At 35.2% G+C, this 27,679-nt stretch overlaps 1 protein-coding gene across 12 annotated transcripts in view; it reads right to left on the bottom strand.

Moving 5' to 3' along the window:
• Positions 1 to 27,679, bottom strand: part of ERC2 (ELKS/RAB6-interacting/CAST family member 2) — a 481,052-nt gene that overhangs the window by 50,332 nt on the left and 403,041 nt on the right. For 10 of the 12 annotated variants that reach the window (XM_080384960.1, XM_080384958.1, XM_080384957.1 and 7 more), the window contains one exon: positions 172 to 26,535. In XM_080384960.1, coding sequence (XP_080241086.1) covers positions 26,317 to 26,535 — 219 coding nt within the window. In that variant the 3' untranslated portion in view covers positions 172 to 26,316. Of the gene's footprint in view, positions 1 to 171; positions 26,536 to 27,679 lie in introns of those variants that run through there. The other 2 variants (XM_080384963.1, XM_080384955.1) reach the window with 2 other exon arrangements.

Genomic DNA, 27,679 nt, shown 5'->3' on the forward strand with positions numbered 1-27,679 from the left:
ATGTGTCTAAAAACTGGCTCCAGGACTTGTGGCTGGTAGGACTGGATACTTCTGATAGCAGTCATCACCTATCAAGGCTGTTTCTTGAGGAAATGAAGAGACTTATCCAATGACAACTGGTATGTCATTGATGTTAGGTCACCATGGTGAGATTTTCCTTTTTTAAAAAAGTAGAATTATAGCATTGTAACTAACAGAATTAAAAGAATTAAAAAGAACTAAAAGAACTAAAAATCGATCATAGAGTCATAGAATGGTTTGGGTTTGAAGGGATCTTAAAGATCATCTAAGTTCCAACCCTCCTGCCATGGGCAGTGACAGCTTTCACTAGACCAGGCTGCTCCAAGCCCCATCCAGCCTGGTCTTGAGCACTGCCAGGGACGGGGCATCCACGGCTGCTCTGGGGCAAACTGTGCCAGTGTCTCACCACCCAGACAGCACAGAATTTCTTCCTAATATCTAATCTGAATCTACCCTATTCCAGTTTAAAGCCATTACCCCTTGTCCTATCACTACGTGCCCTTCTAAAAAGTCCCTCTACAGCTTTCTTACATGCCCCTTTAGGTACTGGGAGGCTGCTGTAAGGTCTCCCTACAGCTTTCTCTTCTCCAGGCTGAACAATCCCCACTGTCTCAGCCTGTCTTCATAGGACAAGTTCTCCAGCCTTCTGATCATCTTTGCAGCCATCCTCTGGACTTGTTCCAACAGGTCTATGTTCTTTTTATGTTGGGGACCCCAGAGCTGAACGCAGCACTCCAGGTGGGGTCTCATCAGAACAGAGTAGAGGGGGAGAATCACCTCCCTTGACCTGCTGGTCATGCTGCTTTTGATGTGGCCCATGATTCAGTTTGCTTTCTGGCTGCAAGAGCACATTGCCAGGTCATGTTGAGCTTTTCATCCACCAGCATCCCCAAGTCCTTCTCCTTAGGGCTGCTCCCAATCCATTCTCTGCACAGCCTGTAATGATACCGGGGGTTGTCCTGATCCAGGTGCAGGACCTTGCACTTGGCCATGTTGAACTTCATGAGGCTTGCCCAGGCCCACCTCTCAAGTTTGTCAAGGTCTCTAGAGATGGCATCTCCTTCCCTCCAGCATGCTGACCACATCACCCAGCTTGGTATTGTTGGCAAACTTGCTGAGGGTGCATTTGATTCCAGTACAGACCTCTGAGGAACACCACAGGTGGACATTGAGCCATTGACCAAAACTCTTTGAGTGTGAACACCCAGCCAATTCCTTACCCACCAAGTGGTCCACCTGTCAAATCCATGTCTCTCCAGTTTAGAGACAAGGATGTTATGTGGGACAGTGTCAAAAGCTTTGCACAAGTCCTGGTAGATGACTTCAGTTGCTCTTCCCTGATCCATCAGTGCTGTAACCCTGTCATAGGAGACCACCAAATTTATCATCAGGCATGACTTGCCCTTAGTGAAACCATGTTGGCTGTCACCAATCACCTCCTTATCTTCCATGTATCTTAGCATAGATTCCAGGAGGATCTGCACCATGATTTTGCCGGGCACTGAGGTGAGACTGATCAGCCTGTAATTTCATGGGTCTTCCTATATCCCTTTTTAAAAATAGGGGCTACATTTCCCCTTTTCCAGCCCATGGGAACTTCACCAGACTACCACAACTTCTCAAATACGATGGATAGTGTCTTAGCCACTTCATCTGCCAGTTCCCTGAGGATCTTCAAATGCATCTCATCAGGTCCCATGGACTTGTGCACCTTCAAATTCTTTAGAGGGTCTCAAACCTGATCTTCTACAGCAGGTGGTACTTCATTTTCCCAGTCACTGCCTTTACCTTCTGCTACGTGGGCGGTGTGGATGGAGCACTTGCTGGTGAAGACTGAGACAAAAAAGTCACTTAGTACCTCAGCCTTCTCCATGTCCCACATAACCAGGTTTCCCATTTCCTTCTGGAGAGGACCCACATTCTTCTTGCTGTACTTCTCTTGTATTTTTCATAAACTTCCCAGAGAAATTTATAGAAATCTCATGTTTATTCAAAATTGACTAGTTTTTTTAATATTTTAGTAGCTAACTGTAAAATCTTACATTCAAAAGTTTAGGTCATATGACCTTTGATTAGGTCTTTAAGTCAGGTGGTACTTCCAGCTTCCAAACAATCCAAGACCTTCCAAAGGGAATGCTGTGCTGCCAGTCCCATATTTACATACTCTAATATTCACAAACAATTGCTTGAAACTGTTTTCAAGACAAATAATATTAATACAAATATAACATGCAATTAATTATGGAATTCATCTCTTTAAAGCAGATTTTCGCTACTTTTTTCAAGAAGTCAGCTTAGTCTCAGATATTAAAATATATCTAGATTATCTGATTAGTTCTTTCAGTGTGAAGTCAGTGATTATCTTCTGTTTACAGGAACTACAATATTTCAAAACAAAGTTTAGCTGTGAAAATCATACAGCCTTTTCTCACTTTCTATGGTGTTAACAATTGCTCTCGTATGTTATTTATTTTTACTATAGAAGATTATAAAAGAGCACAGCTGATGATTGTAGGCCCTGTGATTGCTGTCTTCAAGATGAATACATCAAAAGCTTTGAACTCAGTTCATCAGCTACATTTTCAGATTGTTTGCACACCTTCTGCACCTGCAGTGAAGAAGCTGAGGCCAAAGTTCAGGCAGAATGTCCTCACTCACACAGCTAAAACACAAGTGACAGACAAAAAACTATTGAATGTATATAATAAAGTTCTACAGCTAGACATGAGGATGATTTGGTATCCCATAAATAACAAGGATAAGATAAGATAAATCTCTGTCGGAGTAAAGTAAAAGACATCTAGTATGTAGAAATCTTTTTGAGAATACATGTATGTATTTGCATGGATGTTTTTCTACTAAGATCATGAACAAATCAAAAGAAGGAAACTATTCTGAGTAAAAACTTAAGAGTACTGAAATAAATAACAAGATGGTCATTGACTTCAGTGGGCCCAAGTATTTCAACTTCTGAACTTAACTCTTAACGTATTTGGCTGTAGCACTGTTGTAACAGAAAGTTAAGGATTTTTTTCTTCAAAAGAACAACGCTAATCATCTTTACAGATATTCCATTCCATAGGAAACACAGAAAAAGTTTCCCATTTGCCAAGTGATTCACATATCTCCAGTGTATAATCATTAAAAAATAAACAAATACATACAGATAAATAAATTAATATGTAATTTTAATTAAAACCTTCCGTCTTTGCCAGTGGGCAGTTAATACCTGAAAATACTAGCAGTAGTATTGACATCTTTAAGAAAAAAAGACAACTTTTAAACTAATATAAAATTTCCCAATTAAAATAAAAACTGCAAACATCCTTCATTATGAATAAAAGCATTTTAACAGGGATGGAGACTAGTTGCAAAGCTGTCCATAGTTTGCAAAACAAACATTCCTAGAGAGGTTCCTCCTTTTGTTTAGTAAAAACCAAGTTGCAGTAAAACAACAATCATGTCTAAAACTCAGAAATCCAAAATGCCCTTGGGCTCCAGTCAGTGTAGCAACACCCATTTAGCTAATTAAGCATAGAGCTAGTATTCATACACTCTGTGAGAAAATTAAAACGAACACTGCAAACAGACATTCTCCTTATTTTTCCATTGCTTTGCATGCTACTGAGACTCCATTCAAAGTTAACATGTTTTTTCCAAAACAATCTAAACAGAATATCCAAACATAAAGTAAAATAAATTATTTACAAAAATCTTGACTTGAAATAATGAAAGCAAAAAGCAGAACAATAGCTAATATTTAATGTCTTTAAACATATCCTTATATAGTAGCATGACCAAATTACGTTACGCTTTAGACTGCTATTAGTAAGGACATCTTGAAAGAGAACTGTTCACCACATCTCAACAAAGACAAAGCTAGGCACCACATTTGTTTTAAAACAGCCTTCTCCTCCTCCTCTCTGAAAACACACAAAATGCATCCAATAGTTAGAATCAAAGAGTGAATATTTGCCTGAGCAGTAATTAGGAAGCTTTATTTTTTCCCCCGATCTGTAGACAATTTCTGATTGTAACACTTCTTTTACTGAATGACGCTACACTGCTGCCTCCTGAAGAATGCTCCCACAGTGTCTACTAAGGCAAAATTTGAAAATTACAGACTATGTTCTGCTCCTAAATCCAAATTTAAAAGACTAGTTTTATGATTCAAGTTTCAAAAACACTAGACATCATTTGCTGCCCGGCACAAGTTTCAGTCCTTCTTTGTTTTGGGTGTGAAGGTAATGCTGTTGTAATGATATAGCAGACAATACATTTGTCCAAACACTCCTGAACATCTTTTAAAACATCTGATTTACTCCACATCTGACAAAAAATAATGTCCACCATACTGTACAAACAAAATACAGTACAAACAGGTTTTGTGTTGATTCCTATTACATACGTGGACAACTTGTAATAAAGTCTTAACTTTTTTTCCAGTGTCTGCTGCACTTCAGCGGTAGGAACTGGCAAGGAAAAAACCCAAGCACCTGTCTTGTGCCTGCACACTTCAGCTCTGCCACGAAGTGTATTTTCTGAGTCACATGGCTTCAGTTACCCACGACAGAATGCTATATAGGCCTAATTCTTAAAACTTATCAGCACCTCCTGATATTCTTTTTTTTTTCTTTTTTTTTCCTTTTTTTTTTTCTTTTTTTTTTTCTTTCTTTTATAAGGGTGAGGAGAGGGGAAGAGAACCTGTTTCTAACAAGCCCAACCAGTGCAGCTATATGTGCTACCAAATTTGCTGGCCAGCGAGATTTCCCTGAACACCTCATCTGTTCCTTGATGAGTAACCAGCTCTCTATAACTTTACAACACATTCTTGTCCTGCCACTCTGCATTTCCACCATCGTTTCATGACATTCCTGTTTAGTATTAGAGTACTTTAGTGGTAAAGTTTAAAAGCACTTCACTGATTTTTAACTTATTACTTTTTAAACAGCCTATGCTGTCCTTACTAAGCCACAGTACTACCTCATGGCCTCAGGAAAATTTTTAACCGTCTAAGACTATCTGCATGGTACCTACAATGGTGTTAGTAACACTACATAATAATGATAAAACTCGACTTGAAAAAAACAAGTTCAGAAGCTAAACATCTTGGTATCTCAGGGGGGTTTTGTTTTGTAGAAAAAAAAAATCCTCTGAAAGAGAAATGAATTCCAATTCAAAAGCATATAGTTTATTTTACACTACTGTAACAAAAATTAGATTATGATTCCCTTCATCTCTTGATAGTCAGTTTTCAAAATTAGCGTCTACTTTGTACAAAGTTTTTTTCAAACAAAACAAATGCGTCTTTGAGACTCTAAGACAACATTAACGTGCTTTGGTTCATAAACAAAAGTGTGCATTGCAATGGAACTGCTGTGTCTACAGTTTATATAATTTAAACTGTATAACTACAAATTACAGCAAATATACAAACTATAATAAAGTAGAGTGAAGGACTTTTTTATAGAAATCCAAATTCTTGCAGTTCAAATACTTTCAAAATTAAATTGTTGCTAAAATTATAATTTCCTCTCCAACACAAAATATATCCCTTACGTTTATACTCATTCGGTCTCTCAGTTTTCTCTTGTTCACAACTAGCTTTTGATAGAAGTCTGCAGTAAAAAACAACTACAGAAAAGCTTTTCTAAAGATATACACCCAATTTAATTGTATTAAGTCTGTGTTTTAATATACACTCAACTGACTGAGATATTTAATTTCCCTCAGCCCTACTACTTGTTATGAAAATCAGGAGAATATGAGAGAAGAAATATGGTAAAAACATGTTTAATCCCATGAATTAAGGGCTTTTTTAAGAGTCCTTACATTATGAAGACTGAAATCAGCTCCTTCCAACATGGAGATGAAATCCCCATCTCATTCCCATTCCATTTATCTAGCCTTCACATCTATTTCAACAGGCTGCTGAAAGTTCACCAGTTTGACCACTCATACACTCTACTACTGTTATGCAAAAAGAGTTGACCCATCCTGCCTAATCCTGCAGCCACAGAGCAATGAAGATAACCAAAGTGAAGGGTGTACCCATGGTTCCTGGTGGTGAATTGTTCTGAAGTTTATCACCTTGCCTTGGTGAGAAAAGCATGCAGACTCCTCTTAGGTGCCCTGTCAAAAACAGGATAGATTGTTCTGCAGTGAAGAGGTTATTTCCAGAGCTTTAAAACTCTGCACAGAAATGGATTTATTGTAATCACTTACTCACATATTCTGCTCATGTTAACAATGCCACTCTTAAATAGTAATGCAACATTCAAGACAGTTCATTTCACCCTGATTACTAACCATTTGAGTTATTAAATTCACTTAGCCTTGAGTCATATGCATCCAAGACAAATCTTGTATGTCTTAATTAAATAGCAATAGAAATTATTAAAATGTTCCAAAAATTGCAGGCATATCATCATAAAACAGCATCATAAAGTGGATTCTAAAAGGAATATCATACAGCAAGTTGTAATAATAGACCTAATTTGTTTACAAAGCAAACAAATGTGTAAATGTGTGGTTTACAAAGACAGTATCTGTAAGATTCAACTGTATCAGCCTTTTGTTGTTAGTATTGATTGTAAGTAGAAACGGGAATTAATTCTGTTATCAAAACCTTTCATTTCCTGGACAGAACCAAGGCTTTAGTCTATGTGGCAGGAAGTACCACAGAAATATTTTACAATCAAGTGATTTTTAACTGCTCCTCTGCTTAAACATCAGGAAGTAGTAATAAAGACCTCGAAAGTATTTGATGTCATAACTTTTACTCCTCAAGAATACTTCTTAGAACTAAATCCAGTTTTGCTCTGGTTTAATACAAGAGCTAAGTAGCTCAGTTCTACCTGAGCAACCCCCACTAATGAGCTAGATGAGTGTGGACTACAAACTCCTGTGCTCACATAGCGCAACCAAGTTAACAACTCCCAAGTCTGTGAACAATACAAAAAATTATCCATTATTTTTTCTAAGTATACCTTTGGTAAGCATATATTAACAGTGACTCTGAGGAAGCTTAGTATTACCACATGTATTTTCAGAAAGGTTTACAGGTCTGGGACCTAAATTAGTTTTTTTCCTAGGGAAAGAGATCTATGACATGAATTTTCACCTTACGATAGCCATTCCACTAGACTCATGGCTATTCTACCCACAAGGACAGGTCTACTCATGAGTTCAGTCTGGAGGACAGCCTATGCCTGCTACCAGCTATTTGTTATACTAACTTTGCAGTGCTCCCTCACCTGAAAAAAAAAGAGCTAACAAGTTATTTGTCAAGGGTCTGCTATATAACAATACCAGATAAATTATGTTGGCGTTTGAACAAAAGAGTAAGAGAGGAATGTCTGGTTTTAAATTTGAAATATATATGGCCCTGGAAAATAAAAAAAGATCTGCTCTCCACACCCAAAACAGAATAAATGATGCATACAACCTGTCCAAGCATGACATTTAGAATTGAATCAAAAAACATAAAACCTAAAAAAGGTTTATAACTACACTCTGATAATCACAGTGCCCATTATTTTATTTTACAAATGCTGAATGTTAAACTTCTCTGTTACAGAAAGCTTCAACGTTCAATTCATTATTTTTAAAACACCACACAAATTAATCATTATGGATAGCACTAATTTTGCATCTCACAAATATTCTAAAAAGTAAGTATATAAGAACAAAGACTATTTTGGAGATTTCATTCCTGTCAAATATAACAACTGACTTGTAACATAGCTTATAACACTACTGGAAACAAAACAAATGATACAGTCTTAGACTTGGTGTGACAGGAGCCAAAGTAGTATAAAGCATTGCAGCTTTAATAAGACATCAGTCTTTACTTATGTGAGTAGATTTTACTACTCTGAACAGTCCCACAGCAGTAAATAGAGTTGTTTGAGTAAAAAGTAGTGACACAAGCAACATTCTTTACAAGCAAACCACCAGCCCTGATGGTCTTAATGTTGAGACCACAGTGATCACGAGCTACAAATTACCTATAGCTTCAAAGGCAAGCACCTGAAAAGTGGATATGCATTGATCAATAACTGACACAGTGACAATACAGTATTTACTCATAATTGAAAGAGTAAGTTTTTGAAAGACTGAAAAAAAATAAACTGCACTTCGTACTCCTAAATATGACGAATAAATTATTGTATGGATGTTAAACCATCAGATTACTTCAGGAAAAGAGCATGTATTGTATAGACAGATTATACTTTCCTTATTAAGCATCTGCTGCTTATTTTAAAATTTCGTTTAAACATTTTAACTTAATAGGTAGTCTCAATTTTTCCATGCATATTATAAATTCTATTCCAGTAAAATTGTACACTTAATCTGTGCCAAACTTTCTAAAGTATCCAACTTTCGTACTCGTTCTGCAAAGATATCAGTTTTTTTACAAGGCTTTTTGAGATGATATAGCAGATCAATGCTAGTTTAAAGAAATTCTTATCTACTGAAAAAAGGAAATTGTTTAGACAGCTACAAACTTACAAATACACTCCTTTTAAATTCTCGTACCTACCTGCACTCTAGCCACAATAGGCTATGAAAAAATTAAACATTAGACCATTAAACCATTAGACATAGTTTCTCATTGTTCATTACATATGAGAAAACATTTTTTACAGTGTTCACAAACACACTTGTCAAGAAACACACAGCTCCATGCAGTTTAAAATAAAATAAAATATGAGACTGCAACTTGAAAGAGATAGGAAAGAGAGTTTCTCACCCCTCAAAATAAAACTGGAACTTTGGTTTATAGGAACGGCTATGCCCATATACCCTCCTCGTCATCCTGTGTGCCAGACATTAGGAGATGCACAGAGAAGATGTTAGCATTGGAATGAAAGAAGAAAAGATTAGTTACTTTGGTGCATATAAAATCTTCTTAGCTGTTAAAAACATGATTTATTTTTTTTTATAAACATAAGCCATTGAAAACAACTGAGAAAGTTTGTGCTACATATACGAGAATCTGCATCTACAGAAACCAAAAAACCAAAACCAGCGACATGAACATTTTCCCCACCCAGTTAAAACAGTGTGTAGGAAGTAGATCATAAGATTAAATATTAAAATATTACCTATTTTTTCATTGCATGCAATTGAAACCAACAATGACAGCAGAAAAAGATCAAACCTTCTAAGTAAGCAAAGTAATTACTATACTCAAATCGTCTTACATTATGTTAGGTAAAAAGCTACAAAACTGCTAAGGAATCAAAAGAATCTATCATTAGCAAAGCACACTTTTCTAACATGCTATCAATTAAATTATCTTTTAAACGATCCTTAAACACTACATATTGTTAAATCAGTTTCTCTCCTCTTTTCCATTTCTGAACCCTTAGGATTAATAATTTATTTAGAGTTTTAATGATAGATAACATTAATGACAAATACAAAAAAATCGTAACAATTTCATGAATTTGTTTTCAAAAGGGATTACTTTACTGTAGATATGCTAAAAGCAGAAGGCCTTTCTTTACATTTATTATAAACTTGAAGTTAAAAAGAACAAAACAAAAAACATGAACTAAACCAGAAGAGTGAAATATTCTTCACTGGATAAGTTTACTGAAGATTACGGTTTTTATAATGATTCTTTGTCTATGCACACACAGATGTGTATGTGCATATCTATATCCATATATAGTTCTAATGTGCCAAAATCTGATGTGATACTCAACTTTTAGAACATAGAGGTGCACAACACAATGTTTTTCATTCAACACGGCATTTCAAAATAAAATAAAATCTTATCAGTTTAGATATCATTAAAGCTCTACCCATTAATTTTTTAGAAATGTAAAAAAAATTACATCCTATAGCTTTCAAAACTTTGAAAGTTAGCTGGTGTAATGTATTGCTGGCACTCAATTAAATCTAAAGCCTAAATAAAAGGAATGGTAATTAATTATGATTGAAACAGACAGGAATTTTAGCCTGAAAATATACACTGCCAGTATCACTACTGTTCCTAGTCCATTCTTGGAATAAAAAAGAGCTCCCAGATGTCAACTGTTATTAAAAACCAGATGTTAAGATAGATGTCTTGCATGTTGCTGAATTAAGTAAAGAAACCTGACAGTCCACTATAAACTTAGCTATCATTTAACACAGAAGAAATGTGGGTAAATTTTTTAAGGTTAACTTGGAACACGTCTTTAGTTATAAGGTCTACACAACTACACCACAGAGCAAGGAGAGAACAAAGCCTGAATATTCCTTTTTATTTTTGAAACAAAGGGACAGATTCTGTAAAACTTCCAATGAGCTGGCTTTGCCTCACTGAAAATACAAGTCCTTCCCTTTGAATTCGACAGCAGCTACTTTTATTCAGGCCTACTAATGCTAATTGAACTGACTTTGGAGTTGACAAGAGTTTTGCCAGAGTAAAGGCTGAAGAAAGACTGAAGGATTACTTTTCCACTGAGTAGTTTGATCCTATTTCACTAACAGAATGCATTAGGTTAATCTTTGGTGATATCTTTAAAAACAGCAAAAATCAACAAAATGGGCAGCTCAGTACATTTCCAAATGACTCCTCCTAACCACCAACAGCTGTTTTGCTGTTTAGTGTATTGTAATTCTTCAAACTGGCAGACATCCATTTTTACTTCAATTATTTGTGTGATCTTTTTTTGGAAGAATTCTAAAAGAGTTAAAAAAAAATCAAATATTGTCAAATATTTTTAAAGAGTATTATGGGAAATTACAGACTATATACTTTGACACTGATCCTGATATACAGTAAGCAATAGATTAGATGCTGGAGCTCAGTTAATGTCAGTCAACGTCAATTTATTGAGTACTGGTTCTGTCAAAATAACTTTCTATCTTTTTGAATTACATAGAGACTCTTTTGATAAGGCAAGTGCTTTGAAATAATATGCTGAGATTTCTGTAAGGCATTATGTGCCACAGGACACAGTGTCAGCAAAATCAGTTCTATAGAGACTGAATCTTGCTGGAGAAGGAAGGGGACCTGCAGATACCTTTACCCATCCCAAACTTGTTCTGAAACAGAATGTTTCAGATCCCCCATGATCTGAAACAAAAGTCCGAGAAAAACTGCTTGGAAAAGTAGATGTATTCAGGATTAGCTAAATAAATGTTATCAGCCACACATATGTACGACTGAAATCACATGTACAGTGTCATTATTTGAAAATGTACAGGGCAAACTTAGGGAACTGTATCTAAAATGATGTCAAAAAGGACTTTACAGATCATGGTGGAAGTGAACATGCAATACAACATTGAATTTACAAGGACAAATACAGGCAGAAAAATAAAAATCAAAGAGTTTGCTGTATCCCTATGCAGTAGCATAAGACAATTAAAAGAATTACACATCTGGTGCTCATGTCATACTTCTGTGACTATTTGAAAGACTGTAAACAGATCAGGAAACAGCTACAAAATTATTGAAAAATAAACTTGGCAGTGAGAAACAAAAGACACTCAACCTAACTGGTCACTCGGAAAAAAATAAGACTGTTTGATCACGATTAACCAGCACATACAGAAAAGGAGACAGCTCTTTTCTCTAGCAGGAAAAAACTAGATAGAGATGTATAGGATGTAATTACGCTGCAAATATGGTAGATATTTTTGAATGGCACATCAGTTCTGGATGACTTGAAGATTTTATATCAAGGCTTAGACACTTTCTAAAAGTTATGACTAACTATTCAAAATGACTCAAGAAAATTACAGAGTTAACAAAGAAATCGAGTGGTCAGATCCAGATTATGATCATAGTCCACTTCACTTTCAACATCTACCATTAATAAAAATCCTCTTCCATCTTTTTTTCTCACATCTGCTTTACTGAGAATGTCTGTGCCATGTTCTTGTTCTGTACACAAAGAGTTTAATACATATTTTCCAATTTTAGTGATTAGCAGGTTCATAAAAATAATTAAAAACAGTGATCTGTTTTGACAGACAACTGAATAGAAAAAACAAACCCTCACTGCGTTTTAAATTTTTAATACTGAGCAACCTCAAAACCAGTCTCAATATACTGTCTTTTTAAAAAAAACTGATATCTATATCGTATTTTGACTTGATTTATACCTACCCCAGAAAATCTGTTCATATCTCATTTTTAATTCCACACACTAATTATTTATAGAAGATAAACAGACTTGCACTAATGTAAGCAGAGCTCACCCACTTAGCATCCCTATCAAAAAGCCCAATGTCTCATAATTATGTGCTTTATTACCTAACATGTTATTATTTAGTTAATTATCTCATATATTCATGCTAGGTAATGCACTGACCTAAAAATACTTGGTGCTTGATGACAGTTGAGGAGAAAAGTAAAATTCCTAGAGATATCAGATAATGTTGACCTTTTTTTGATTAAAAAAGTAGGATTAAAACAAAGAACCATAATTTCGTGATATGTGCTCTCACTTCTTAATTTAACAGAAGCCAGAACATACAGATGGAAGACCTTAAAGAAATACTAAAAGAACTCGTTGATCACTTACTATTACCATTATGCAGACAGGTTGTTTTCAAGCCTGTACTACCACCTTCCAGCACACTGAATCAGGGTTATTCTTGTAATTCTGCTGCCTGCTATTCTGAGGAGTGGATATTTAATGGTGCAAATCCTAACTTACTGTTACAGGCTTTACAGATTTTTTTTTTTTATGGGCAGGAACAACTAGCCAAAAGCAGCGGATAAAAAGCACATAATCAGTACTGCGGTTCTCACTGGGTTTATGAATAAACTGTTCTATCGAGAAGCTAAGGTTTGTTACCTCAATGCAAACAGATAATGTAAGAAAATACAGAATTCTTCACTGATGTTCTGAGACAAATGAAGTTCATTACATATTTTTGCATTCTTGACACACTGAGAAGCAAAATAAAAGTTATGCCTTATCATTTATTAATATTGGATCAAAGGCTTCCAGAAGTATGCTTAGTCTTTCATATCAGTGTGTATCCTACAGAATCATTAATCTATGGCCCTTTCAAACAATAAACTATGATCAAGCAATTTTTGATTAATGCTTGTGTACATTAACTGCTTTTTAAACTTGGATCTTTCATTGGTTTATATGGTCAAGAAAGAAATTTGATGACAAAAATTGCAAAGCAAAATCTCATTTACAGACAAGTAAAAAGGGAAAAAAACACAAAATTTAAGAAATGCCATTTGAATTGACAAATTAGTATACACAATTACTACAAAATCTTTATAAATCAAGTTATCAAATGCCTTGAATTTTTAGGACTGACATTCAAGTCTCTAATTTGGACATAAATTTAGGTACAGGACAGTGGTATAATCTCAAGTACTATGAAAGCCTTTGTACATGAGCTATTTATAGATTAATAATTCAATAATTCTATGTCATCCTCTTGTTAGTCCCTTCTTTTTTCTTTGCTGCTACTTATCATATTTGCTTAACATCTTAAAAGGTATATCCAGTGTTACTAAATATGATTTACTGTTCTGTTCTAATTACCACAAAACCTAATGTTAAAACCTCAAAACTGACTTCAAAGTAGCAAGATGAGGAACTTAAAGTTAAGTGCTTGGAAAACACTACACACAGATGTAGAAAGCTTGTATAAAGGTGTCTTCTGTTTTGTTACTGAAGTGTATCTCAATACAAGTTTTGCAGGCACATTTCTCAGCCATCAACTCTTTAAGGTTCATCAGTTTCATTAGTAAATTTGAGACAGTGGCCTTCAGATAAAAGGGGCTACATTACACAGCAGGTTAGAAACAAAGGATAACTTTAATCATGGTTTACATGGTATCCAAAAAAAAAATAATGATCAGATACCAGAAATTATAAGCCTATTCATAACCATTCTGCATATAGCATACTCTTGATTACTGGAGAATGTTAAATAGTTGCAAGAGGTTATATTTAGCGGTGTGTTGCAGTAACAACAGATCTATAGCCAATGCAATTGGTACAGAGAATCAGCATCTGTACAATACACCTAGCTTGGGGGGGTACTGTGGGTTAATTTCACTCTGTCACCAAGATTGAATTCCCTTTAGCAACTTAACTGGTTTGGGGGACCTTTTGGAATGCATCTTACAGTTAAATTTAATCAAAATAATTCAGTGTGCCCACTCCAACTCTTCTTCTGGATATGAACCATAGTGCAGTAAAAGAGAACAATCAGGAGATTTCATTCAAATCTGCACTGTTGATCAGAACTAAAACCCTAATATAGATGCACTCAAAGACTGCAAAATTCTGCATTATGATGAGGCCCACTGGTACATAAAATATGGTTAACTGAAATGAGGAATATAGTGAAACTGACAAAAGAGACACTAAACACTTCCACAAAGCTGAAGAACAGCACACATTTGCTCACTTTTGTGGCATGCAAGTATCTTTATAAAATCCATTCTTTCAGTTAAAATAAAAATAAAATCCTAATCTCCTTTTAGACAAAAGCTTTTGCAACACAGGCGACATTAAAAATTTGATGAGTTAAGCTTTTCTGGCTCTCTTCCCACAATAGAAGACCCTTCCTGACATGGCTCATCACATTTCCCTTTCATGTGCTGGCATGCTAAGAATTAATGTCTTAACTGGGGTTAAATAAATCTAGTGATAACCTGCTCATCTCTTGAACTAACTTTCTGATGACTGATTTATGCTACTCTCCTTATTATCTATGGCTACTAATGGGTCATTAAACATGTAACTACTGGCTCTGGACTGTGAAACTGTCCTACTTACAGCAAAACAATTACATTTACAAATACTAATTTCCTCTTGTGACACAGAAATCAACCTGCTAAGTAATGACGTTGCTTTCAAATCAAGAACTTAGTAAAAAATCAGAGTCTTTCAGACCTTAGAGAGACTTTTATCAGCTACTCGGTTTCTAGGACCAAACATAGCTGAGGCCTAATTTCATGAACTCTCCATACACAGAACAATTGACTACAGAAGAGTTTTGTGCATGAATGATTTGAAGAACCAAGCCTGTAACTGGAAAGGGGAAAGACTAAGAGTGGATTTGTTTAAGGATCTGGTGCATAGAGTTTTAGAAGGTCTTTGGTTTATGTTTCATTTGTATATTCAAAAGTTGAATAAATCTTAAAAATTGCTTCGGTAATATGGATTTATATCACAGGTCTATTTTCAAAGCTATCTGTAACAGAAGGGGTGACAAGTAACCATGCATCACCCAATTATGAAAATGACCATAAAACCCATCTCACCATTTGTTCTATTTGTATATAGTTAGGTTAACATAAAAAATAAAAACTGGCAATGGGGTAAAGTGGAAGGTTGTTTCTGACCACTTACTTTACAACACCCAGACGAGCATTAACATAAGATGTTTCACCAGATACTCATGCATTCTAAAGCTTTATCACTAGATGAAGCAGAAACTCAATGCTTCTTACAAGAAGTGGTCCGTGAAATCAGATTTGCAATGCAAAAATTTATGGTCCTCTTTGTAGTGAAAGCCTGTGACATGTTATCTCGCTTAAGTAACCAGCACCAGATATGCAACTTTTGTTATCAAGTTACTGTCTCCCAGAAATGCATTTTTGGCTCTTTCAGCTGGTTTAAAGACCTATTTTAGACTATGATAGTGGCAGCTAATTTTTCTAGTAAGAAATATAAGATAAATGTAAACCTCTATATAAGTGTTGTATATTCTAACACACACATTCAGGGGAAATGAGGGGGAGAGGTTTCTATAGCTAAACATGATCTCAAAAAATTCTTCCATATGTGGAAAAGACTGCAAAGCTAACATATAAATATAGATATATATAAATATACACACTGAGCAGTATGTATACATTTACATCACATTCATTAAACCTCAAAACATAAAATAAATTCATTTCTGTAAGCAAAGGAGAGGTATAACTTTTCAATATATAACATCCATCTCCTGTAGGTATCAGACAGCAAATCCTATTTTCTACTTCTTACTTTTAATACAACTCCAATTTAGCTGATCTCTTAGTCAAATTACAAATTTAATATAACTAAAACGTATGCCGAAAAATCATCTGGCTACAATATCATTACAATTAAGAGGTAGAAATAACAAAAGTCTAATGAATACTACAAACTTCTATTGGCTTTTGCTTGCAATGGGAAACATTGAGTAGAGCATAATGTTTGTAACTGTAAAACGACATGACACCAAAATCAAGAACTAGAGTATCCCTGAAAGATAAATTCAAACTCAAAACAGACTCTTCCAAATGTCAAGGTTCTTTCTTATGTTCCATCACAAGTACAAAGTAATCTACAAAAAAAAAAAAAAAAAAATTGAAACCAATCATATTATCCTTAAAACATGGGCAAGCCTCTGTGGAAGATTATTTCAGTTTTCTTTATAGGGTAAAATAGACAAATACCTAGACAGATGTCAAGGCACGAAAAATTCTCTGTATCTACTGAAATAAGCATATGATAACACTTACTGACTTTTGGGAAATGCTTAGACAGAAATTACATCCTCATTAGAAGAGAAGTATTCGCCATTCAGTAGCATGTTTATAATAAACAGTATAGCTATGATAACTGCCTACAATCTAATCAGAAAATAGATTTTTTAATGGTGACCATGATACAAATAGGATTTTATTGCATTCAGTTCAACAAGTCTGAACAACATGTGACACGAATCACAAGTTCTCTGTTCCAGAGGAAGAATACGTGTAGCAAAAATGAAAAATTAGAGGAAAACTTAAAAATGTGAAAGCATTTATATGACTAATTTGCACTGCACTCCTGAGATCTCAAAACAGTAATTAATTCAGCACAATACTGGTTATTTACAGTGGCTATGCCTGGGATTGTTTAGACTGAATGTACCGAAAAGCAAATCTTGCCCTGCCCAGATTCCTAAATTAAATAAATCCATGTGACTCCAATGAGCTTAATGCAGGCTCAGCACTGCGCTAATACAATTGCGTGCTTCCTTCCAGCTTGAGGCACCAGCAGAACAAGTTCACATACATTTAGTGAACAGACAAGAGCAAGCTTACACCTGCCCAAATACAATGTGTAAACATACAGGATAAAGAAACACACAGATTATTAAACAAAAACTGGGTCAGGGAGGGAGCTAATAATTCCAATTTACTCCATTAAACAGCTATATCATATCACTTCTTTTATATACTAAAATGTCACTGGTGCCTTGAATTTTTTTTTTGTTTTTTGTTTCTTCTTTCCCGAACAACTAAAAGACAAAGATTTAACGATGCAGAAAACTCCCAAACATATTTCAGTTTTCCAAATACTAAACTTCCGCTCAGATTGAACTTTCTGCTCACAGTCTAAATAAATTTGAATAATTTCATTCTTTTCAAATAACCACGGTTATTTGAATAAGCTAAAATGTTTGGTTTATGTTTGTCCTCCTTTTAATTTGTGTTGTTTGGTTTTGTGGGGTTTTTTTACAGACAAATCCCAGTTTCAATATTCCTGAGACCTATTCAGGCCTTTGATGTTGGCAATTTTCAAGAATGGCTACAGAATATAAGGCAATATGCTAACAGCCTGGGCTGTAAAATACACCATGTAGCATGCACTCCGTTCTTCTAAAATTACATATGGATCAATACAGTGATTTGCAGATCAGGATCCAGACACTAAAGTAATAACTGTTGTTCAACTGTCCTGTGGCTCTGATTTCAAAGTCATCCACCTCAAACAAAACCCCATCTGACCTGTTCAGAGTTTTTCACATTTAATCTTTCAACAACTCCAAGGGTATTTAGCAGTTCCACCTGATGAACAAAGACTTGTTGCCAAGATCAGTGACCACTTTACAAATCAATAAACTTTTTTTGAGAGCACATGGTCTTCTTCAAAAAGTTAGTTTTTAGTGGCATACTCCTACTCCACAACGGTGAGATTATTGTCAACTTTTGTGTATCACTGCATGTGATTTCTTTTCTCAAATGAATGATTTTACAAGCATACTTAAAAAAATCTTATTAAAATGCTACATATTTAATAATAAGAGTGCTATCAGATAGTTCCTTAAAAGATGGCTTTCTGACTGGAGAGCGGCAGGAAGGGAAGCTTCATAGATATACACTGCCCCATCACTGTCCTAATAAGCAGGACTTTTTCTTCTTTAGATAATAGTTTTGAAACCTCAAACTACCTTTTAGGCCTCTCTGTTGAGATTTCAGAGTAATGGAAAATTTGATGGTGTATTTGTAACAAATTGCTTCTAAACACCACCACCTTGTAGAAGTGCCATCAAAAATGTTTTAAATAGGAACAAAACCTCTATGTAGTCAGACTGGATTAAAAGATGTAAAAGGACATGCTACATGCTTGCGACACCATGTGGACATTCCATCCTCAATTACAGCTGCTAAGAATAGGGCCAACTTTTTAGAAAGCAGCCAGATCCTACAGCTTTATGGCATGCCCTATGATACTAATATTTTTCTAAAAACCAGATTCTTTTCTATAGTATTATCTATAATCATAAAACGACAAAAAAAATATTTGTAGCCTTGCTGACCATGGAATGAAATATTCAACTTTGATTCAACTACAGCTTGGGAATTCAGGAAACTCTTACAAGGTGAGAAACACTTTACATATTATGTCTTTAAAAAACTCCAGTACTATAGGAAGTAAGATGATAGTTTTTAAAATCATCAGGATTGGCAATTAAGTCCTAAAATATGAAAATTCTGTGGACATTATACCTTCAGTCTTCTACCGTGTGGATGCAGAATCAAGTTCTTCCATATGCCCTCTCAAATAGAATAACCTCCTAGTAAGAATGCCATTAAATTAACTTGAGTATATACTAGAAACATACATGTCATAGATTACGTACACAACTTCTTTTAAGTCACTTTTTTATGTAGAGATACTGTTTGTAATTTAAATAACCAAGTACAGTTTTTTACTATGTAGTCCGTAAGCAGAAATTTGAAACTTAGGACCTTTCAACCACATACCAAAGATCTCTTGAACTTGAACAAGAAAGCCCTGGGTGATAGCAAAAGAATGTTATTATATGTTATATGGAGACCATCCTAGAGTTAGAGACCTGTCATATGTGCCAGTACATTCAGGGCTGTTCCAGAGACAGCAAGGAATCTGAAATGTCCAGAGAAATTAATATTAAGTGAATTTGGGTGATTAGAGCCTGAAACTCAGAACAAGATATAAATATGGAGGGGCAGAAAGGCTTCTGAGATTAGAAAACCCAAGGGAATGGGATGTCTCAATCTGACCAGACTTGTGGTTAGCCAGACATAATTCCCTGTTGGTTAGTAACTTACAGGCCTGTTATACTAAAAGCACAAGAAAAGAACGACAGAAGGGCTGCAGCACAACAAGGCAGCTGTGGCAGGGAATACAAATGTGCTGACTCCTATCAACCTTCAACAGCAACCACAATTTGCTTCAAGAGCACACAGTCATTCACGTGACACAAACAAGCACTTCCTCCAAAACATTTTCAATACAAGGAAGAAAACTGAAAGGTGATGCGGGCAACTGAGGCCAAGAGAAAGTGTTTAAAAAACCAGTGAGTATATAGAGGTGAGATATAAAAGAGGCAGGGAGCTGGACAGTAGGCTTTGTGATGAAGTCCATGCTATAGGGCAGGACAGCTTCTAAATCAGGAAGATTAAATCTATTTAGCCATGTTGTTCTTGTTCCAGATAGAACTTGGATGCAGTGATCCAGATTAGATTACTGTACTGCACTCTACAAGGGGCTAAATATTACAACTCCTTGGAAATTGAAGCTAGCACAGAATACTTATTAAGCTCATTTTCATGCTAGGAGTATTACACTCGCACTCCAGGATACACACTGACTGCCAAAATGTTTCCAGGTGGAATTTCAGTAAGATTGCCAACTCTCAAGCCAAAACTGAAGAGAATAAATTTAAGTTTTTAGTGCAAAGCTGCAAAATTATCTTTTTTTTTTTTTCCCAAGTTTTTTAAAGACTAGTAAAAACAGTTAATATTGCAATGTTATTGACATGGCAGCACTGAATCCCCAGAAATGTATTTATATCAAATAAAAATCAGATGCACCAACGTAAACTAGGGAACACATCATGATTCACTGTAACATGACCATGTGTATGGGCAGAGGAGAGAGTCTTCCTACTGCTTGTGAAGTTTTCTTACCTCTTCCCCAGAGTTTAGGTCCAGACATACAAGGGCAAAAAAAGGTTGCCAACCTATACCTCTCCCTAAACAGAAGAGCAAAAAAAGAGGGAATAAAGGCAAGAATTGGCTGGAAACTTGGCTTTGCTCCCCAGCAGCAGCCAGAAGACCTAAACAAATCCATTACAGCTGAAATGAGGTACCCAAATATTCCTTCAAGAGGTCAGAGATCCTATCCTTTAATACGTCTGGAACCATGCTGCCACATGCTGCCCACAGCAGAATATGATGATAAGTAATATTTTTAAGAGTTATAACAAATAATCTTGGCAGTCCTGGGTTAATGGTTGGACTTGATGATCTAAAACGTCTTTCCAAAGCTAAATGATTCTATGAAAACCATGATAATTAAAATATCAATACCTGAACCAAACCATACCACGTAAAATGTATGCACATTTCAAGCAGGATGTGTGTGTATTTTTCCTCCAAAAGACTGGTGGTACACCATCTAAAGGGGGTATGGACTCCCAGTAGCATATGTACACTGCTTTACATCAGTAAGAAACATCCTATCCTTCGTTACAAATATGTACTCAAATACACATGTACATGCTTTTACAGGCTTATATGATAACATGCATTTATTTATCTATATAAATGTAGCATATAAATTTAGAAAAACCAGTATTATCTACATAAATGCAAAATGTTTCAAGATTAACACTGTACATGCAGCTATCTCTTTCTCTTCAGAATTTGTGAGAAAACTTTCAAAACCCCTCCCTAGCATTCACTAAACTAAATGACATTTACGTTACAATATGCACACTTTCTTGTCTCCTTACAAAATCAAAAAAATGCCTCTGATACTGAGAAAATAATAAATTTTCAAATCTTGTTCTTTAGTTTCAAACCACTAGCAGTATGTTGGATTACAATCATCAAAAACCAGATATCTAGAATTTACATGTAATACACTATTGAATAGGAAATACAGGTTTGTACAGCACATGGCAATGAAATGACTGTACAAAAGAACAGTGTATGGAATGATAAACAACACAACACAGCATATAAAAAGTAAAATAAAATCCATGATTGAAAAATGTAAGCTAGAGCAATGACTAGGTTTCACTCATGATTATCATTGACTGTGCTGTTCTCTAAGATTATTTCAGCAGGGATTTTGCTATGGATCTCCTATTTGCTTGTTTTACAAGTAAACATTTGCTGGGCTAGTTCATTGTTCACAGAGTCTATGGAAATTTAGGGATGGCCGTACCTCAGGACAACACCTACTCCAAGCTCAATGCACCCACACAAGATGAAATATAGCTATTATGTGCAACAGATATTCATCTACCCTGTTCTTAAAAATCTCTAAGTAAGCAGCTTCCATTACATCTATATGAAAGAATGTCCACATTTTCTTTCCACTTACAGATTCATTAGACCCATAGGGAAAAAGTTTCCTTTTTTTGAATAACTAACGTAGTTGTTCTTGGTAAAATTAAACTTACCACTCCTGCTATTTCTCCAGTGGGCAGCGGACTACAATTGATTATCATCTTCTTTACAAAATATTTTATGTATTATAAGACTTATGTCTCCCCTTTAGTACTTCCTAGACTAAACAAACCTAGTACTTCAAGCCTTCCTCATAGAGCATGTTCTCTAAAACTCCCGTCATTCTTGTTGCTCTCTTTTGTTCCTTTCTAATTTGTCTATCTTTCTCATACCATGGTGATCAAAACTGTACACAGCTTTTCAGATGAGGTCTCACCAGTGCTTGAAAGGACAGAATAATTGCTTCCTGCTTCTTCGTTCGTATTACACACATCCCAGAACTAGATCTAAATTCACTGCAATGGTATTCCATTGTGCAATCCAGATGCCTTTTTCCATGCTGGTGCCTCATCAGTAACTTCTCCCCCTTGTAAATGGACTTGTGCTTATTGAATTTCGGATTAATTATTCTAGGCTTTCTCTCGAGTTCATTGAGACTGAAGCAGCTTATTGAGCTGCTCCTACTATACCTGGAGCTTCTTGCAGCTTGGTTCATCATACACTGAAATAATTTCTAAAAAAAATACTCCGTGGAAGCAGATAAAGGACAAACCTCTTTGGAATGCTGCTGTGATTGTCCTTCCTGTCTGACAATGAGTAACAGAAAATTTATCTGTAGCATGTTATTTGTATCAATTGCCCACCCCTCTCATGGTGATTTCATAATTAATTAAATTTAAATAGTATTATTTATACTTACAGATCTTAATATTGTAATTCCTTTTACATTACATATTAATTACATTACAAATTAATGTATTTATTTGTATATTAATCAATGGTGGGACAACATTAAAGGCCTTATGAATTCAAAGTATGTCACAGCTACCACTTTCTTCTTTAGCCACAAAGCCAGTTACCCTATCAAAGAAAAATAGATTTGCTTGACATAATTTGTCCTTGACAAATACAGACAGACTAAATATAGGATGCATATGCTATGTAACAGCCATCTAGACCTGCATTCTGTTTTAGAGAGTGGCCCAAAACTGTCACCTAGGAAAGAGCGCAAGGATAAAGTGAGTACATAGTGATAAACAATCTCATATCTTCAAGAATGTAATGTAAAAATAGTTTATCAAGTACTATTCTGATGGGAACCACCAGCTGATGGTTAGGAAAAGAGGATAAGGGCAAAGCAAGTATAAAGTGATCTGATATACACTGAGATGGATAGATAGGTAACGCCATACAGTCTGATACAGACATCAAACTACTGAAAATGAACAGTAAAAGGACTACAGGATTTCTCTTGATTCACTGATTAATAATTTAGTCCATAAGTTTCCAGGGTCTAAAATAAAGGTATCCACAGATCCCCACACATTTTATTTGTAAAGATACCAGTCTGAGAGAGCTGGGGTTGTTCAGCCTGGAGAACAGAAGGCTCCGGGGAGGCCTTTTTGTGTCCTTTCAATCCTTAAAAAAGGGGGCTTAGAAGTAAGATGGGAACAGACTTTTCAGTAGGGCCTGTAGCAACAGGACAAGGGATAGTGTTTTTAAACTAAGAGGGTAGATTTACATTAGATATTAGGAAGCAAGTCTTTAATGTTCAGGTGGTGAGACACTGGAACAGTTTCCCCAGAGCAGCTGTGGATGCCCCATCCCTGGAAGTGTTTAAGGCCAGGCTGGATGGGGCTTGGAACAACCCGCCCCAGTGGAAAATGTCCCTGCCTGTGGCAGGGGGGTGGAACTGGGTGATCTTTAAGACCCTTTCCAACCCAAACCATTCTATAATTTATGATTCCTCAAGCGTCCAAGGATCTCCTACATCCTACGTGAGAGCTGTTCAATGTAATCGTAGTTTAGAGTAAAACTGAAAATAACAGTACTAGTAAATACTAGTAAAATAAATTATTTTGCTAGTATTTTACGTGATCTATCTTCAATGTACACGTTTCCATCACTCATATAATTTCTTAAGTTTTTTAAGTTCTTGAAGATGTTTTGAGACTTTCATTATGCTTCTTATCCATTCTCTTCCCTGAATAACCTGCCGTGAAGAGCAACTTCTTCATGTTAGTTCTCTTACATTGTCTTGTCCCTCAAATTTTATTTACAGGTTCAGGTTTCTTGAAGCAGTTGAAAGCAGTATCGGGGTTTCAGTAACACAGAGATTGCTGTTACTTGTTTTTTCACATCTCTTGCCTTCATCCTGTTTTTCTCATTCTATTCCTTGCACAAAACCAAAACCTTTTTTACTTCATGGTTGTTGTCAGACAATTTCGCCTTCTTTTATAAACTCAGCAAACTTGTCTCTTAACCAGAAACAGAACTAAAACCAAAATAGCAAATCACAATACCCTTCTCCACTTTCTGAAAGAAAAGATTGTTCTTAACATGTTCCAAGAACTTGAAAGGTTCTGTGTTCTGTTCAGGCTTTTGTTTGTTTTTTGGTTTTGATTTTTTCTTTTAAGGTGGTATCCAAGAAATTGAGTTATGTCATACTTATCAGTTCCTGTCTTTAGTACAACTCTATTGGCCATTCTACGAAAGGCATCATTTACTTCTTTGTCTCCTATTGCCAATGAAGTAGTTGAACATACATCCCTGTTTTAACTTCACCAATGTTTTTCCTTTTCATTTCTACCAGCCGTTACAACTTTATAAACCAAGTTTGTATCAAACAATGATTCTTCATATAAAAGCAATGTTTTATTTTTCCCTACAGTTTTCTACCTGAAAAAGTTACTTGCTTCTATGGACTGTTTTTCCTACTCCAGATAAATACATACACGGATAACTTTCCTCCTTCCTCCTTGTCCTACTGTGACCGAGTTCCTCCTAAAACTCCTACAGTTTTCAACTGTCACTCATTGTAGTAGGCTAAAGAGTCATACAATGATAAGATCTTAAAATTTGAAAGTCATCTTCAGGCCAGACTTCATGCATAGCTGACAAGGTCTCCACTTACTAAGCATATTCATTACAAATAGAATAGCGGCATCCAGTATCAGCTGGAAACGCATGGCATGCTGAAGACAAGGCGTACATGTACGTTTTAATTCCAAAATAGAAGTTTCTTTCTTGAAGTTTCATCTACTACAGCTTAGCTTCTTTCATTTGTATTTCTCGTGGTTTAGCATTTCATACACAAAAACATGTATACGCATACATGTATGCACATACACACATAGTTTTTTGCCATAACACTTTTAACGGTATCAGACCCAGACACTCCAGGGAACAATTATGAAAATATGTTCACTAGCAGAAGGGTATTTTAAGGATGAGCTAAAGTTGTAACTAGAATATTAAATACTATTTTGATGCGTACGTATACAAATATGATGTATGTTTTATATAATTGCATAAGGAATTAAAGAATGTATTATTTTCAATACTATTAACTTCATAATGATAACTAGCTATAACTAATAACAGTAACGTTTTTACTAATAGGTATCACAATACTATGGCATTATTTTCAATATTATAACTATAAAATTAAAACAAATACTGATACTTTATTTTTGAGGGATCTGGTCTTTAAGCTTTCCAGAAATAAAAGGCACAGCATTTTCTGTTTGGAAACTTCTGTTTAAACACATCAAAGCAATAAACTATTCAGTCAAGGTGCCTGCTTCACTCAGCTGTCTATGAATCAGAAGTACTGAGCTTGCATGCTGGACACTTAGCAAATTTCTGCCTGTTGACAGCAACATTATCTGGAAAACCACATTAAAGTATTCCAAAAGGTAGTGTTGGAACACTATAAGCCACAGAACATCATAAACATATACAGTGTAAATATTAAAACTATGTGACAGTAAACTTGTTTTAACCATTTTGTATTTTAATTTTCACTTAACTTTCATATCATTCATATTCTAAACTATTATCAACAAAAGTAAATGAGTTACATATTTACCAATTTTGGTTGGAAAATTATGTTTATTTGTAAACAAATATTGACATTTACAAAATCAAAACAGTGTTGGTTTTATGGATATTTTTTCACCCTAGTTGGAGGAGGAAAGGTTCAATGCTAACATGCTCAATTAACATACTTTAGAAGGCCATGTTATTTGGACAGCTCTCTGCCCTTTCTGAAACACAGGACTCTAAGAATGATGATATTTTAAGAAGAATAATAGTGAATTACTAAGCATTTTTAAATCAAAACATCTCTTGAAATTGGTTTATCTTGCCTAGCTAAAAATGCACCACTACTGATTTTAAGCTATATCTGCTATTTGAAACCTTCAACAGAAAGATACTTCCAAAAACACATTTGGAATTCAAGTTGCCAAAGGAAATCACCGCACAGGTTTTTCAATACTAAGATTAATCCATATATTTTAAATAAACAAAAAATTACTCCAAAAAGTGAATACTTCTGAAATCACTAGTAATCACTAAGTGGGGAATTTTTTACTGGTGTTCTGCTGAAAATGTTGAGTTATAAAATCCTGAAAATAGCTGCACAACTTTTAAAGAAATATAGGGAAGAAAAATGTAAGACACCAGACAAAAAGCCAAAATGTTTAAATTGTCTCAGGGATGGAAATAAATACCAGAGCTATTAGTTTCAGTTCAAAGATCACTTCACTTGCTTATTATTTCTTTGGAATATTTATTTTATCTTGAAAGATTAAAATAATAAAATCATAAAACTGAAGGTGAAAAAAGAGGTGACTAACCTGATCTGGAGAGGGTCTGTGGTTGGAGTGTTGTGGCCTCCCAGGAGATCGATGATGGTGGTGGTGGTGATGGTGGTGGTAGTGGTGATGGTCATCATCATAGTTATCTGCCATCAGTTTCATTCTGTTTTGTGTCTGTTTAAGATGTAAAGTGAGACAATTCTATTACATGTTGGAATATTTTGCCATTAACAGTGTTTTAGGAAGATCTTAGCTCTCCTTTTTTTCTTTTTTTTTTTTTTTTTTTCTCTTCAGTAGCTGTAAGGATCTAACAATAGAAGTCAGACTGCTGACTCACAAATAGAAAAAGATACCAAAGTATGTGAACACATCTTCCGTCTCAGTTTTCACATGAGTAGAATTGCAGAAAGAAGTCAGAAAAGGGTATCGAGGATGTTGTGTTTGAAGGGTGGCAACAGAGACATTCAGCTTTTCTAAATTTAGTATTTTAGAACAGTTTTCCAGTCTATTATTACATATTGCCATTTAACTCTCACTAAAAGGAATATTAAGTGTACTTCAAATATTTACAGTTAGCTAGTGAGGCATGTCAACAATAATCATGACTAGTTATGTTAAAAGCTCTGTTTTGGCTTAAATATTTTAATTGTACACCAGGATCACCCTGCTAAACAGTAAGTTAAAAGAATCTGAAAACTAACCGATACAGACACAGGCACTTAGAGAAATAAGTGATTAAGGAACTTGACACATGTTACTGAATGAAAGTCTTAGATAAAGATCTTGAAAAAAAGATCAACACTTCAGCTACTGCCATGTACAGATAATAAAATCTATGTCACCGCGAGATAACAAGATACATTGCTGCTCTTCATCACTATTACAATTATTCCATACCATAAAATACATAGACTGGTATAATTCAAAACTTGCTCATAATACCCAAAATATCTTACTGCCAATTGCTCAAGACCATCAGATACAGCAATTATTCCTTCTGTTAGCAGGACTGAAGGCTGTCTCAGGCAAACTTGTTAACACGTAATCAAGCGTTACTTATTTTTGCACTAACAAAGCCCAGAAGAAAATGCTGCTAAGTCTCAAAGAGTTCTTGCAAAATTATAAGAATCAATTAGATATAGAATTAATATAATGCAGGTGACTGAAGGAAAGATAGTAGTCTTAACACTTAATGTCATCTTCAAAAAATCTCACCTGAATCCTATAGGAGAAAGATTGTTCTTGAAGGAACATTATCTATCTACTTCATGCTGATTTTCTGTGCTGACATCATTTGCATTGGTCAAGCACAAACAAA

The sequence above is a fragment of the Falco punctatus genome (genome assembly GCF_963210335.1).
Source record: "Falco punctatus genome assembly, chromosome: 4".
Taxonomy (NCBI): domain Eukaryota; kingdom Metazoa; phylum Chordata; class Aves; order Falconiformes; family Falconidae; genus Falco; species Falco punctatus.